The sequence below is a fragment of the Ambystoma mexicanum genome, chromosome 3p (genome assembly GCF_040938575.1).
Source record: "Ambystoma mexicanum isolate Mex_15411 chromosome 3p, UKY_AmexF1_1, whole genome shotgun sequence".
In the NCBI taxonomy this organism is placed as follows: domain Eukaryota; kingdom Metazoa; phylum Chordata; class Amphibia; order Caudata; family Ambystomatidae; genus Ambystoma; species Ambystoma mexicanum.
The window spans coordinates 1,136,788,187-1,136,802,282 of NC_090925.1; the positions used below are offsets into that span (position 1 = coordinate 1,136,788,187).

The 14,096-nt window shown below is 50.3% G+C and overlaps 1 protein-coding gene across 1 annotated transcript in view; it reads left to right on the top strand.

Annotated features, from left to right (window-relative positions):
• Nucleotides 1–13,691, top strand: part of MEIKIN (meiotic kinetochore factor) — a 1,264,509-nt gene extending 1,250,818 nt beyond the window's left edge. The window contains exon 13 of the mRNA XM_069650059.1: nucleotides 13,074–13,691. Within this exon, the coding sequence (XP_069506160.1) occupies nucleotides 13,074–13,093 (20 nt within the window). The 3' untranslated portion in view covers nucleotides 13,094–13,691. The remainder of the gene's footprint in view (nucleotides 1–13,073) is intronic.
• The last annotated feature ends 405 nt before the right edge of the window (nucleotides 13,692–14,096 follow it).

The following is a 14,096-nucleotide window of genomic DNA, read 5'->3' on the forward strand; positions in this document are numbered from 1 at the left end:
CCACTGGGGCAAGAGTACATGAATAGTGCAAATCATAAAGACGAGATAGGAGGAATAAAGTTGTTTGATTACCAATTTGAAAGTCGCATAAAGCAAGTAAGAACCATGTGAGAAGAATAAAGAGAGATTGGAGACAATTAACCTGGGAAGAATGGAAAAGGTCTTATGAACAAAGAGACAGAGTGGATAAAACAAAGCGGAAGCACGGCTTCTGAGGAATATGATAAGACTATCAAGAAAACCAGATGATAGAAGAAAGAGTATAAAAGAGAGATCCGAGGAGTGAGGAAATCTAAAATGGGATCAAGTCCCATACAAAACAGCCATGGATGAATTGTGAGATTGTAAAAGGATCATAAGTGAAGACAAGTGCCTGAGAGACTATCTCAAAACAAGCTGTAAGCAGCATAACCTTAAAGAGAGCACCAAGCCCAGAAGTGTTTTACAAGAGCTACAAGAGCTCATTTAGGAGATATCCAGAGCTTACCAAAGAAGGTTGTATAAAGAAACTCAAGTGGAAGAGAGAGACATTTCTATACAGAGACTATCAGAAACTACAAGAAGCCCAGGAGAAGAAAGACCTTCTCTTGGCTGAATTTAATTTGGTAAAACGCGTGGTGGGTTCAGGAAGTTAGGTTTGGATTGAAGACATTTTACTTTGAGACTTCCTGACGACAGACAAACACCCTTAGTTTCGTTAGATAGCCAGATTGATCCCTTTAGCAATAGGGAAAGTTAGGCCTGTTCATGTAATTTCTTTAGAGTTCATAATGTCCTTAATGTGTCCAACTCCTCCTTCCGACCCGCCACAGCATCTATAGAAAAACAGAAATATCCTGCACAGATAATTTGGTAGTGAATATACTTAGGCAGCCTTCTAACCGCGCCTCAAAAAATAAATCTGGGTTGTTAAAGTTAGGGGCATATACATTTGGAAGTACCCATTTCCTGCCCTTCATTGTGCCTGCCAGCAATAGGGCCCTGCCATCCTCATTTGCATTCTGCTTTTCAAGAACAAAATTGACTCCTTTCCATAAAAATGTTGTAACACCTCTATATCTTGCAGCATATGATGAATAATTGTGCTCCACCCACTTTGCGGCTATGGTCACTGCTTGTTGTGTGTAAGTACGTCTCCTATAACATGAACATCATGTCTTTTAACATATTCTAAAATCTACTTTACTTTCCTCTTCTCTTGCACCTCTCGCACATTCCAATAAATAATGTTCAAATTCTGCCATTCCTTCCCTTCTGATGTTTTCTTTGTTGATGGGGGGCAATCATGCAAGAGTGGGACAGAATACCAGAGGAGCTCCAGATAAGTGCAGTTTTGGAAATAATGCTGCACACAGTGTGCTGGTGGCAATTTTCCTACTCCCAGTCCCACAATCCAGACAGCGTATGAGTTGGACTTGAGAAGGCAAATAGATGATCAGCGGTGGCCTTGAGTGTACCTCTGTCAGGCAAGTATAACGGGAAACCAAGTTCAAGTTAACCCAACACAGTATCCTGAGCAGAAATACATCACCTCTACTTGGATCCACAAGTTGGATCCTAAAATATCAAAGGCTTGTAAGAGATGCAGCAATGTAAGAGCAATTAATGGCATTACATGGTAATGTCCAAGTAATAGGATTAGCGACAGGCTTCATCACGAGTCCGGCAGCATTCCGGCGCAATTACTGCTGAGCGAAAATATCGTTCTCGCCGGGCCTTGCGGCGGTACTAGTGCCGCATCACAGCCTGGCGTGAATGGGTGCCCCACTCCGGCCGTAACGCTATTACTGCCCAGCAGAAACTGTGCCGAAATAAGCTCACAGATGAAATATCGGTGCTAATAGTGCTACCGCCGCTGTCTCCAGTGATTTTAGCTTCGGCGAAAATTGCATCATCGCCAGAACGGGAAGCATGGAGACGCCCATCTTGAAAAACCCAATCCAACCAAAATCTCCCACTTCCTGCAGCCATCCGGGCCTGCAAGACCGCCAAAATGTCACAGAGGGCCCATGGCAAGGTGCCAGAAAATCGCCTGCAGAAACCAAAGTTCAGTGAGGGAGAACTGGTGGTCCTCACCGACGAGGTTGTGGCCCATTGCGAGGAACTGTACGGCGGTAGGCAGCGAAAAACATCGGGCCAACGCAGGACAGCCATCTGGCATGCCATCAGCCAGAAGGCTACTGCTGTGTCCAGCGTACCCTGTGATGGGGCTTTATGAAGCGCTGGAATGACCCCAAGGTGCCTGGACTCCTGTCCCTACACCGCCAGGAGTCCCTGGCAACTGGAGGCGGCACTGTGGAACCACTGGTCCTGACTGCCTGGGGGGTGAAGTGCAGCACACTCTTGGACATGGAGTACATAGAGGGAGTCGGAGGTGCAGAGGCAGATGCCAGCATCCAGGGGGTGAGTGTAACGCTCACCTGGTATCCACGGGGAAGTCACTCAGCCTGTTCTGACCTCTTACGACCTCCAACCCTTCCCTGGAGTCTACTCGACTGGAGACTGGGCCTGAAACACAGGATTGGTAGAGTTGTAACTCCCTATTGTCTCTGTGTGCTTGAACCCCTTCTTCCCCGGTGTCCAACCCTTCCCTTTGATCCACAGCTCACCTTGTTTTCTTGGAAAGTGTGCTCTCCGTCCTGCTTTCAGCACAGGGGCGTGTTGATTGATGCGGGCTCGTTGCTGCCTAGTTACTTCACTGGCCAGAGTCCGACAGGTGAGTATAATGAGTCTTTTGAACAGTTCTCTAACTTCGTTCCTTTCCTTCCTTAGATGATGGCCGGCGTCCGGGGATGGCGACGTGCTGCTGAGATGAGTAGCGCTGAAGGTGAGTGAGAGTGCGATGCGGGATGCAACCCTTTCGTATTTGTATTGAACTGAGTTCTTTTCCTGTGTCTTTTAGGTGCTGCGACATTTTCAGCGTGGATGCCGGTTATGAAGAAGAAATGCAGTGAGGAAGCGGGGAATGCGGCGCCTCTATATGTTTCCACGCTAACCTGGAGTGTCTTTTCCCTCTTGCAGATGGATGAGAAGTTCCGGAGACAGAGTTCCCCCAGAGCGGCTGGGATTCAGGTAAGCGTTTGAAGCTCATACAGTCTTTAAAAATAAGCGAAGATTTGCTGAATGCTTACTAATGCCTTTTTTCTGTTCTTTTCCCTTTTCCTTAGGAAGCGGCGTGCCAGGATGGGAATGACACCGCCGAAGATGCCGCAGAACAGAAGAAGCGATGAATGATGGGCAGAAGCAGCGCAAGGTAAGGTTGTTCCTAACAGTGTTCTTGTTCTTGCAGGAGCTGAGCGCAGAAGAAAGATGCAGGCCTACTGGAGACTGATCAGAACACTGTGAGTGTCACGCTGCAGGTGCAGAAAACACAAAGCATGTTTCTCAGCCTGGGCGTGGCTTAAATAGTCTCTGGGTATCCCAGGTGTCTCTGGGCTGAACCACACCCAAAAGACTAGACTGCACATGCAGTTCTGGGAACCGAAATATGTGGGGGCATCCATCTTGTCCCCATGAAAGCACTACAAGTCCAATCCCCAATGTTCTCCTATGGGAGTGTGTGAGTCTGGTGCCACAAGCGCCAAGTCTGACTCCAAGTCGGTCTTTGGAACGATGGAGAGGCCCATTGAGGGCCATGTAGGTGCTCGTGGCCTGGCTCCAGCCTGACATCTTGGAGGGCTGGGGACATGAGGGGCAGGAATCATGACAGTGAGTCGACCCCCCACCTTTCTCACAAGTTCATGCACAAATGTGAGCCTAGAACAAGAGGCACTAGTGGACAGGGACACATGTCAGCAGACTCAGAATCTTGGCAGGCCAATCGGAGTGGAGTGACGCGGTGCCACATCAGCCACCCTCCACAGCAGCCATCGGGCAGGGCACCCCTGGGCATTACAGTACTGGGAAGGGGTGGCAAGTGACTGATCCAAGTGCCATGCACACCACACCCCTGCTGGTGCACCCTGTTCCAACGGGATTCTGGTGTGTGAGCAACCATGACAGCATGCAGCAGTCACACCAACATGTTGCGGGCCCAGTTGCCCTGCCCCATATTGGCATGGCAGATGAGCCACATGGAAGTACATGTCCCCCTACACCGACGTGGTCACAGCTAGTCAATCACTGTACACCACAGCGCAACACTGCTTGCTGCACAGCAACACCCCATAGAGCAATGACGGTGCCATAAACGAAGCAACCACACCCACTCCCACAAGGTGTGTGCCACCTGGGGAGGGGATGTGGGGGCATGAAGGACCACAAGCATGCATGCTATACATCAGCTGCCCCAGAATGGACACCCTGCCGTCCCCACACACAGGTCAAAGGCCAACTGGCCATATGTCATACACACATTGCTGTAACCATCCCCACAATGCTGTGCCCTCATGCAATGTCTCCTGACCAACCCTGCCCATCTGCCCAAATGCACAGGGTCCCACTCTGTAGCATAGCAAATGTGTCTTGCATGCCAACACAGGGAGATGCACCATAACTGACAAAGGTTCCTATGTCTCCTACAGGCACTCGTGCATCACCAGAGGTATTGGAGGAGGACAAGGGGGCAAGCCCATCTGGAAGGGACGCCTAAAGGCCCTCAAGGTCAAGCACCCCACAAAGGCGCTCACAGGCTACGCCTAGGCTCATGGACCACCGTGAGACACCACGACCCAGCAAGGCCAAGCCTGCAGGTGGCACCGCAGGCCCTATGGCTACACCACAGGCCACCAGGGGCACCCCAAAGCCCACTGCACCCACTCCTGCAGCTACAGTGTCCGAGACAGAGGCCTCACCTACTGGCAAGGGTGACTTGTCACAGGGGCACATCAGCCCAGTGCCATCGCCTGCAGAAGGGCCACAAACCCCCAAGAGTCCTCTACGCTTCCAGCATGCCCAGACACCTGAGCAGGACGTGTACACTCCATCCTATAGCTCCCCTGCCTACAGCCCACAGCCACTGTACAGAACCCCTCCCATTCAGCACATAACACTATGCTTCAGAGGCTGGAGAAGATGGAGAGGCGACAGAGGGTGATGGAGGCCATTGGGCACACCACGGTAATAACTTTGACACATTTTGCACTGAGTGTACGTGCTGGGGAGTTGGTGGTGGCAGAGGGGGCAGGGGGGATAGTGTGCTGGGGAGTTGATGGTGGGAGGGCGAGGGGGAAGTGTGCTGAGGAGTTGGTGGTGGGAGGAGGGGTAGTTGGTGCACATCATTCTATTAAAACAGTTGAACTTCATGAGTGCAAGGACACTCCCGATTATGTCATTGTCGTGTTTATTAATACAGGTGAGTGTCACAAGGTTGTGCATGGCTTGTGCCATGTGGATGTGTCAGAAGAAATTGTACATCTGTCCCTGGCGACCCAGTCTCCCATCATCTCTGACTATGTGTGCATGTGCCTCTACCACAAGCACTGCATCCTCATCTCCTGGGGTGGCATGTCCATGTCCGGCAGTAGCGGAAACATTTCTCTTCAGGCAGATATTGTGCAGCATAGCACACACAAGCACAATTCTACCCACTTTCTCTGGAGCGTACATCAGGGCTCCATCAGTACGGTCGAGACAGCGGAAACGTGCCTTCAGGAGGCCGAAGGTACACTCGATGCACACACGTGTCCTGCTGTGGGCGTGGTTATAGGCATTATCCTGCAGTGTTGGTGAATCACTCATAAGCGCCATTAGCCAGGCCACATCAGGCCACATCATGTGCATGCATATGGGGCTTCATTTCGTGGTATGTGTCTGTACAATGTGTGTTCATGCTTTGTCACACCTATCATGCATTGTTTTTAGTTCACCTGCACCCTGTTTGCTTGCAGCAGATGTTATGTAAGATGTCTGTCAGTGACATGTGCAGCTGACATTGGCCCTCATTACAAAGTTGCTGGTCCGGTAAAAGCGATGGCGGTATAACCATACCGGCATCGTTTACCGGACTGGAGTATTACGAGCCGCGATGCCGGCGTGACAGGTATCGGCAGGGTCCCGCCGTGACCGGCCTCACCGTTGCCGGTATGAGCAGCGTCACGCGGCAGCTATGCCAGCAGACACCGGCATGCTGCAGTTAATTGCAAATTAGGAGGTGCACGGACATGCTATCAACGGCATGTACATGCCGGTAATAACGGTTACAATGATGCCATTAAAACCAGCATCGTGGCGCAGGCGTTAATAGTAATCTGCTGTGTAGAAGCCAGCCACAGGTGCACACAATCAGCACAGGTGAAGGCAATGGAGTCTGGCACAACCCAAAAGGAGCACTTCCACACACCACATCCCACCCAAATCCATAATGCTACCAATAGCACTTGCACTACTGGAGCTGGAGGACATGCTTGCACTGCTTCTGCTTCTCCTTGAGGAGGCAGTGAGGCAGAGAATGCAGCAGAGGCGCAGGAGGAGAAGGAGGGCGAGATTGGGCCAGCACATACCGATTGTGCAGGCAATTGTACCCTGCAGGCAGCCACCAATCCCTCGCCTAAGGGCCAGCCCATTCAACCTAGCCCCTGCCCAGATCCACACTCTGTACTGCCTGGATAGGGACACCATCACCACAATAGTGGACCTCATCCATGATGACCTGGTGAGCCTGATCAATATCCGGACAGCCATCCCCCCCTTGCTGAAGGTTGTCTCTGTGCTACACTTCTTTGCAACAGACACTTATCAGCACACAGTGGGGCTACTGCATGGAATCTCACAATCCTGTTATTCCCGTTTGCTCAACCAGGTGCTAGATGCACTCCTGAAACACGCAAGCAACCACATCACGTTACCACGGACTGCGGTCGAGGTAAATGCAACCAAAATAGCATTTCATGCAGTGGCAGGCATGCCAAATGTAATTGGTGCCCTCGACTATACCCATGTGGAGTTGGTTGTCCGGCATGCTGTGGAGGTAGTTTCCCGGAACAGGAAGCTGGACCATTCCCTGAATGTACAGATGGTGTGCGATGCATGCAAAATCATTGTGCATTGCTTTGCACGATTCCTTGGCTCCACACATGACGCCATGGTGCTGCGCAACTATGTTTCCCCGCAACATGGCACGACATGCTGCACAACGTACCTGGCTTCTGGGTGATTGTAACCACAGGCCTATGAGGGGTGTTGATTTAGGAGGGTCACAAGCATAGACAAAGTGCCTGCTGGCTGGCCCATGAGGGGTGTTGATTGGGGGGGAATCACAAGCATAGACAACGTGCCTGCTGGATTTCCCATGAGGGGGGTGTTGGAACATAGCACAAGATTGCATGCATGAGGAGCATAAGTGGACACCACAGGCATGATTCCATCTTCACTCCAGCAAACAGCTGTAAGCATCACCAGGCATGCAATGGAGTGCAGAGACACTTGTCTGGGCAATAGAAGTCAAAGTTGGATGAGGAATCAGACCTACCAACCTCTACATCCCCAACCTGCACAACATCAAATCACACACACAGAATGGAACCAGAGCACACTCTGCGTCCTGGGTGACTAAATCTGTGACCTTAGTAAATGCAGCAGAATGTGCAACACAGTCAATGCTTGCATATGTGCCAGGCCCACACAGCTGTCTGTACATGCAATCAACAGACACAGTGTGCACACCAGCACATGCATCCGGAACATCAGAAAACATGAAGCACAGGTACCACAATGCACCAGCCTGCAGTCACAATGCATGAAATACATGATCTCAGAAAAGGAAATTATTAGTCATGATGCCTGCCAGAGATAAATCCATCAGCCACACAGTGAAATCTCTGTCACTGCACTCAGTCCACAGGTACACCGCAGATTAGTATGGCAGTCATGTCACCTTAAGGGACACCTTCAAGTACAATGGGTCAAGCATGGAAATGAATACAATCCTAAGACATGTAGTGCCACCAGGAAATGATTGAAAGGAGCAGGTCCCTTCCAAAGTACCTTAATACCACCATGCCACCCTCCACCCAGCCGTATCACAGAAACGTAACACTTCACCCGTGGCCCATACCACCAATGCAAATCTGATCAATTCATATAGGTGAAGGTGTCGATAGACATGTACATGCTGACATGTATAAGTACATTGCATACGGTGGACACCACTGTGTTACATGATGCACATTAGGTAGATGCGTGATTATGCACTGTACATGCACAGGCCATTCCCATTCGTTACACATCAATGAAACCTGAGGACATGGACGTTAGGACTTGATTGTGAGAGTGCAGGTACACATTGAATGGCAACTCCCCCCAACCCCCCCCCACTCCCCCGTCCCAACATTGGAAGATCCCTGAGCAGAATTCCCCTGGTTCGTTGAAAATGTAATCATGGACACTGTACAGCCAGTGGTAGAAATTCACATATGATTCACTAGTACCCTTCCCATTGCTCCCATGCAGGTATCCCCTGAAGCCGTGGCTCCTGATCCCCCCCATCAGGCAACCAGTCAACGGGCACAAAGAGGACTACAACCGTGCACATGCAAGCACTCGTGTCACCATTGAACAAACATATGGGCTGTTGAAGGCCCGGTTTCGCTGCCACAGCAGGTCGGGGGAGGGTGGCACTCCTTTATGGGCCGGAGAAGAGGGGAAAAATTGTGTTAATATGTGCCATGCTACCCAACATGTGCATTCCGCGCAACATACCCCTGCCCCCTGAAATGGACATGGTGCCACCTGAGGATGAGGATGATAATGGGGGCAGATGGTGGAATTCCTCATCGGCACAATGGGAATGAGGGACGTGCAACACAGCATGATGTGATTGACCACTACTTCTGATGGACTGGAGAAGACAAGGGCACTGGGGATGGGTCACACTGGGCACTGTACATAATTTAAATTAACACACACTCAAGAAGCAATGTCCAGTCATGTGCTTTTCTTTCTCATACTGCTGTATTGATCAGTGAATAACTATGTACATTTGCCATTGCAGAACTACCAGTGTTATCCCCTTGAATTGACCCCAGCATCCCCTCCCCCACTACCCCCACACCCAATACCCCAACACCCCCACCACCCCACCCCCAATACCCCAACACCCCCTCCCCCACTGCCCCCACACCCAATACCCCAATACCCCAACAACCCCTCCCCCATTACCAACACAACAACTTTACAACTACTGCAACCCAACATGCAGTTCTGAGTTCCCCTATTCATGTACCCTTTTTGGAGGCGGGGTGAGCCTCGGTGTGGCGCACAAGTCGCTGCGAGCGACGCACGGAGCTCGTTTGCGTTGAACTGGCCAGTGTGCTGCTCGACGATGGTCCGGGCTTGGGGGGGTTGTGGTCACATTACGCTGCTCGGCAATGGCGGTTGCTAATTGTGTGATGGACTGCGCCAGGGCAGTCATTGCTGCATTGCCTTCACGGATGCGCCTGGCCACGGCGTACATGGCCCTGCTGACCATCCGTGCATTCTCCTGCAGACCTTCCTGCATGGCCTGCCGTGTTTCTTCAGCGTCTGACACAAACTGGGTCACCTGCATAGCCTGCTGCCGGCCTTCCATGCGTGTCAGTGTCCCTGATCTGCTGTGGACCATGTCCTGGCAGGGGAGTTGGGCTGTGAGGGCTTGCGGAGCTGTAGACCGCTTTGTCGCTGTAGGTGTCAGGTGCTATGTCCTCCACTGCACAATGCGCACATGAGCCATGTGCAGGTGCCCTAGGTGGGCTTCCCTGCCTGGGTGGTGTTGATTCACCCTCCCCTTGCTGGCTGCGGTTTAGTGCGTCTGCCTCCTCCTCCTCATTGTGAAGTGTGGATTGTGCCGCCTCACCATGCTCACTCTGAACCACTGAATGTGCTTCCTCATGCTCACTGGCCACGGGGGATTTTGGCTCCTCCCCTTGAAGTGGCTCCTGTGCCCCTGATGTGGATGTTTGCCGGGGGGGTGGGGGCTTTGTGGAAGGGGTAGATGTTGGTTTGGGGGGCCTTGCTGCCAGGAGTGGATGTAGGCTGGAGGGCTTTGCTGCCAGGAGTTGAAGTTTGCCTGGGGGCCTTGCTAGAGGTAGATGGCGGCTGTTCTGGCTGCTTGACGGGCCTATGTGTCCACTTGGTGGGGGGGCTGTGGCGTGGAAGTCGTGGCACGCTTTAGTCTCACCGAGGAGGTGGATGACTCCTGGCCGGAGGCGTTATCTTTGCTGCGGCGCAGACGTGCAGCGGCTCGCCGGGGTTTTGGGGTGTTTTCACCTTTGCTGTCTGTTCCTGAGCCTGTGGGGGACAGTGAGGCAGGGCACTAGTCATGGGTGTGCATACATCCGACATACATCGATGCTAGTACATTCGGAGTCATGCACATTCTCATGGACATGTTGGAGGGCCTAGCATGGTGCACACAGGACTGGGGGGGATGCAGTGTCGGAGCATCCTTCTGGTGCGGACATGTTGTGCATGGTGTATGTTGGGTGGCCTACAGATGTGTAGTGGTTTGCGTGTTGTGGCCATGCCACAGGGGCTATATGCCATGTGGTGTTTGATTGAGGAACTGATGTGCACCCATTTTGTACGTTGATGCATTGATGCTTGCACTGCGTGTATGTTCATGGTGGGTGTGTCAGGTGTGCAACTGGTGGAGGTGATGTGTGCATCTTGCCATGAGGTGGCACAGTGGTGAGGGCTGCAGCTGTACAGTTGTGTGTGTGCGCAGGCAGATGATGCCTGTGTTGGCAATTATTGGGTCATGTGTAGTGTTTCAGTGGGGTTTGTTGGATGTGTTTGTGGCAGATACATTGTAGTTGTGTGGGAGGTGGCTTTAGTGGGTGCTAATGCAGCAGGAATTCGGTGTCACCTACTTGGCATTTGGACTTCTCCATTGGGATTGGGGAGGAAGGTGTGTGGTGCGACTTTGGAATTAAATTAAGGGAGACTCATCATCAGTTGTTCCAGCTCCCGTCTCCGCATGTCCAACACCCTTGATGCCTTCCATGTTCATGACGGTGCTGCAGGTCTCCTCCCATATGGCAATCTGGATGGGGAATGGGGGCGGACCGCCTCCTGTGGCCATCCCCTGGCTGCGCTCGGCAGACAGAAGGTTGCGAACACGCAGACGGAGGTCATCCCACCGCTTGCGGCAACGGTGGACGCTGCGGGCTGTTGTCCCCACCGCTGAGACCTTGCGGGCCACCTCCTCCCACACGGCTTTCTTCCGTAGTTGGGCTGCCCGCCGCAGGTCAGAACAGAACACAACGTCTGCATGTTGGACAAGTGTGTCTGCCTACTCACCCACTATCCACGTCTGTTCTCTGTGCCTCTCCATGTATCCTGGCTGTGTGCTGTTCCGTAGGACCATGGAATCGTGAGTGTAACCAGGGTAGCGGGCACAGCAGTGGGTGATGTATAGGATTAGGTTGCAGGTCACCTGCACATTCAGGGAGTGGTAGTGCTTCCAGTGACAGTACACTGCTTCATGGGCCTGGGGGCAACCAACGCAACATGGGTGCATTCCAAAGATGGGTTCACATTTGCCATTTGGGCGACGGCATAGAACTGTGCCTTCATGGCATTGACCTGGTTTGAGGTAGTAGACAGTGAGATGTGGCGATGCACATGCCGCAGGAGGGTTTGAAGCACCTGGGACAACACTGCACAGAATGTGGGCTGTGCCATGCGGTGTATCATGTTCACGGAGTGCTGGAAGGTGCCAGTTCTGAGGAATTGTAGGGCAGACACTAGCTTCAGCAGTGGGTGGCACAGCTGTCCGGATGTTGATCCTGCTCCCTATGTCGTCCTGTATTGTGGTGAGCAGCTCAGTTATGGTCTCAGTTATGGTCTCCCAGTTATGGTCTTCCAGGGTGACCAACTGGATGTCAGTGAGGGTCCAAGGTGAGGGCCTGACCCTGGGGATCGGTGCACGCCTTGTTTGGGCTCTCTTCCCCACACCCCTGTACTCCCTGTGCCCTGGCATGATTGTCCTGCATCTCTACTTCCAAGTGCAGCATCAGTAGCTGCATGTTCCAGCTCACTGTGACTAGTGGCAGCTTGGTGTTGGAAACAGTGTTTGGGGTAGGGGTGTGCCTTATGTAGCCTTCTGGAGTGAATTGGAATCACCTGTGGCTTCATTTCTGCCACTTGGGTTCATTGACCTCCACCTGGAGGCTGCAGCTAATTGCGCTGTGTTTTCAGCAGTATTAGCCCGGTTTTAGGCACTAATACCGCAATACATGGACATGTGATGCGGCAGTGATTGCGCTTTGTGTTATCGGCGCAGATTCCACCGGCCGTAATAGCGCTGGCGGATTTTACAGTCGGCGGAATTTGTGCCGGCACGTGATCCGGTGGAGCGGTATTGCCGGCGCTAATTCCTTTACCGCCAATTTTAGGGCTTGCCCCGCAACTCGTGATGGTGCCCAATGTGGTTAGTATACGGAAGGCACTTGTTCCAAAGATCATAGAATGCATCACCAGTTGTGACTGCTAGGTATGCTGTCACGAAGAAAATTGCCATTTTTGGTGGCATTATTTACCATCAGAAAGCGCATGATGAGCGTGTGGATGAATAGTCAAACCTGTCCATAGAGGCACTTGTTGAACTAAATGTCACAAGGGAACTGAGGCTGTGTAGGGGAAGTTTGGAAGCTGTTAGCAAACTGTTAATGATGGTAAACATCCACCCAACACCATGCCTCTGTGAAACGTGCATTGAACCAAATATGACAACCGGAAATAAAGATGTAGGATTAATATTATTTCTATGTTGTGTGGAGTGTTTATGAAAGACCACACACTTGGGGACCAGAGGTAAAGTATGTCTGTTAGTAACACATTTACAAAACGGTGCCATGGTTGAGATACGGTGAAAATTACTAATGCAATTATCTTATGAATGTGATGGAATTGTGCTTGAATGTCGGGTAGCTTGGCTTGCAATTACTGTATAACCCACATTTTGATAATGAATAAAGATACTCATTTTTTTAAAGGTGTCGATGGAGGTGCATTTGGTTCAGTGCTGAGGAGGCAGTTAAATAACAAGGATGAGTCGAAACTAGCTTTGAGCATGCTGATATAACTGTTGTACAACAGATAATATGCCATCCTATGTCTTAATTTTCTGATCAGAAGCTTTGTATTTTTCCTTTCAGATTATCTCACGTTATTCTAAACTGCTGCAGCAATAACTTCAAGGTGAATTCGTCTTTGCCTATGCGCTTAAAGTAAACCGAAAAAGGAGTGGATTTCACGTTGAAAAATGTGTGTATAAATGCAAGAAATCCAGTATTGGTTCCAGTTGCATTTTGTGTACTAAATGTTCTAGTTTATTATGTGTATAAATGGATAGACGCCCTGCTTTGTGTTAAACCATTTATTGTGTGCTTGCATTGGGGATCATAGAAAAATAATTGACTTCATATGCGTTTATTTGCTGCACGTTGGTTTATGTCGATCTTTTGGATTAAGTATTCCAATCATCAACCACCATACAAAATACTAAATGGAGCAATATTTCTTTGTTTCCTGTTTTCACCAAAAAGTTCGTATTTTAGGTGGCTTTACATGCAGTATTTGTTTTTCTCCCAGTAGTGAAAACGCTTTGAAAAAAAATAAATAGGAACACGAATTGAATATGCAACAAATGTTTAAAATGTTTATTTTTGTTATGTTATAATGTATTTTTGAAAAACATTATTTAAAAAAAATTAAAAAAGGGGAACGGAGCAGCACATGGTTAATATTTGTGAATGTCATTGTGCAATAAATGGAAAAATGAAAAAGTATTTTGTTTTATATTTAACCAGACAAAACATGACACAAGCACTGTGGTGAGGCAACTGAGCCAACTTATGATACGGTCCAACAAACCCTTCTCAATCGATCAGCCATTTCTCAGGTTTCTGGTTCCTGCTTAACTGGCTTTGCTGGCAGGTCATTTTCACCAGGTTTACTTCAATTACAAGTCACAGGTTTCTCCAGGCATTTCCCAGTGACCTTCGCTCCAGGACTTCGTGGATCAATTTGCTCTGACTGAAAATAAAACACAGGTTCCTCCTGATGCCCTCTCACCAGGTTTCTCCTTCTGGCCTTTTGGTCCAGTTCGCTTCCCCTGAACATTGCAAGTCCCAGATTTCTCCAGGCATCTTCTTCACCAGGTCTTACTGTCACAAGTC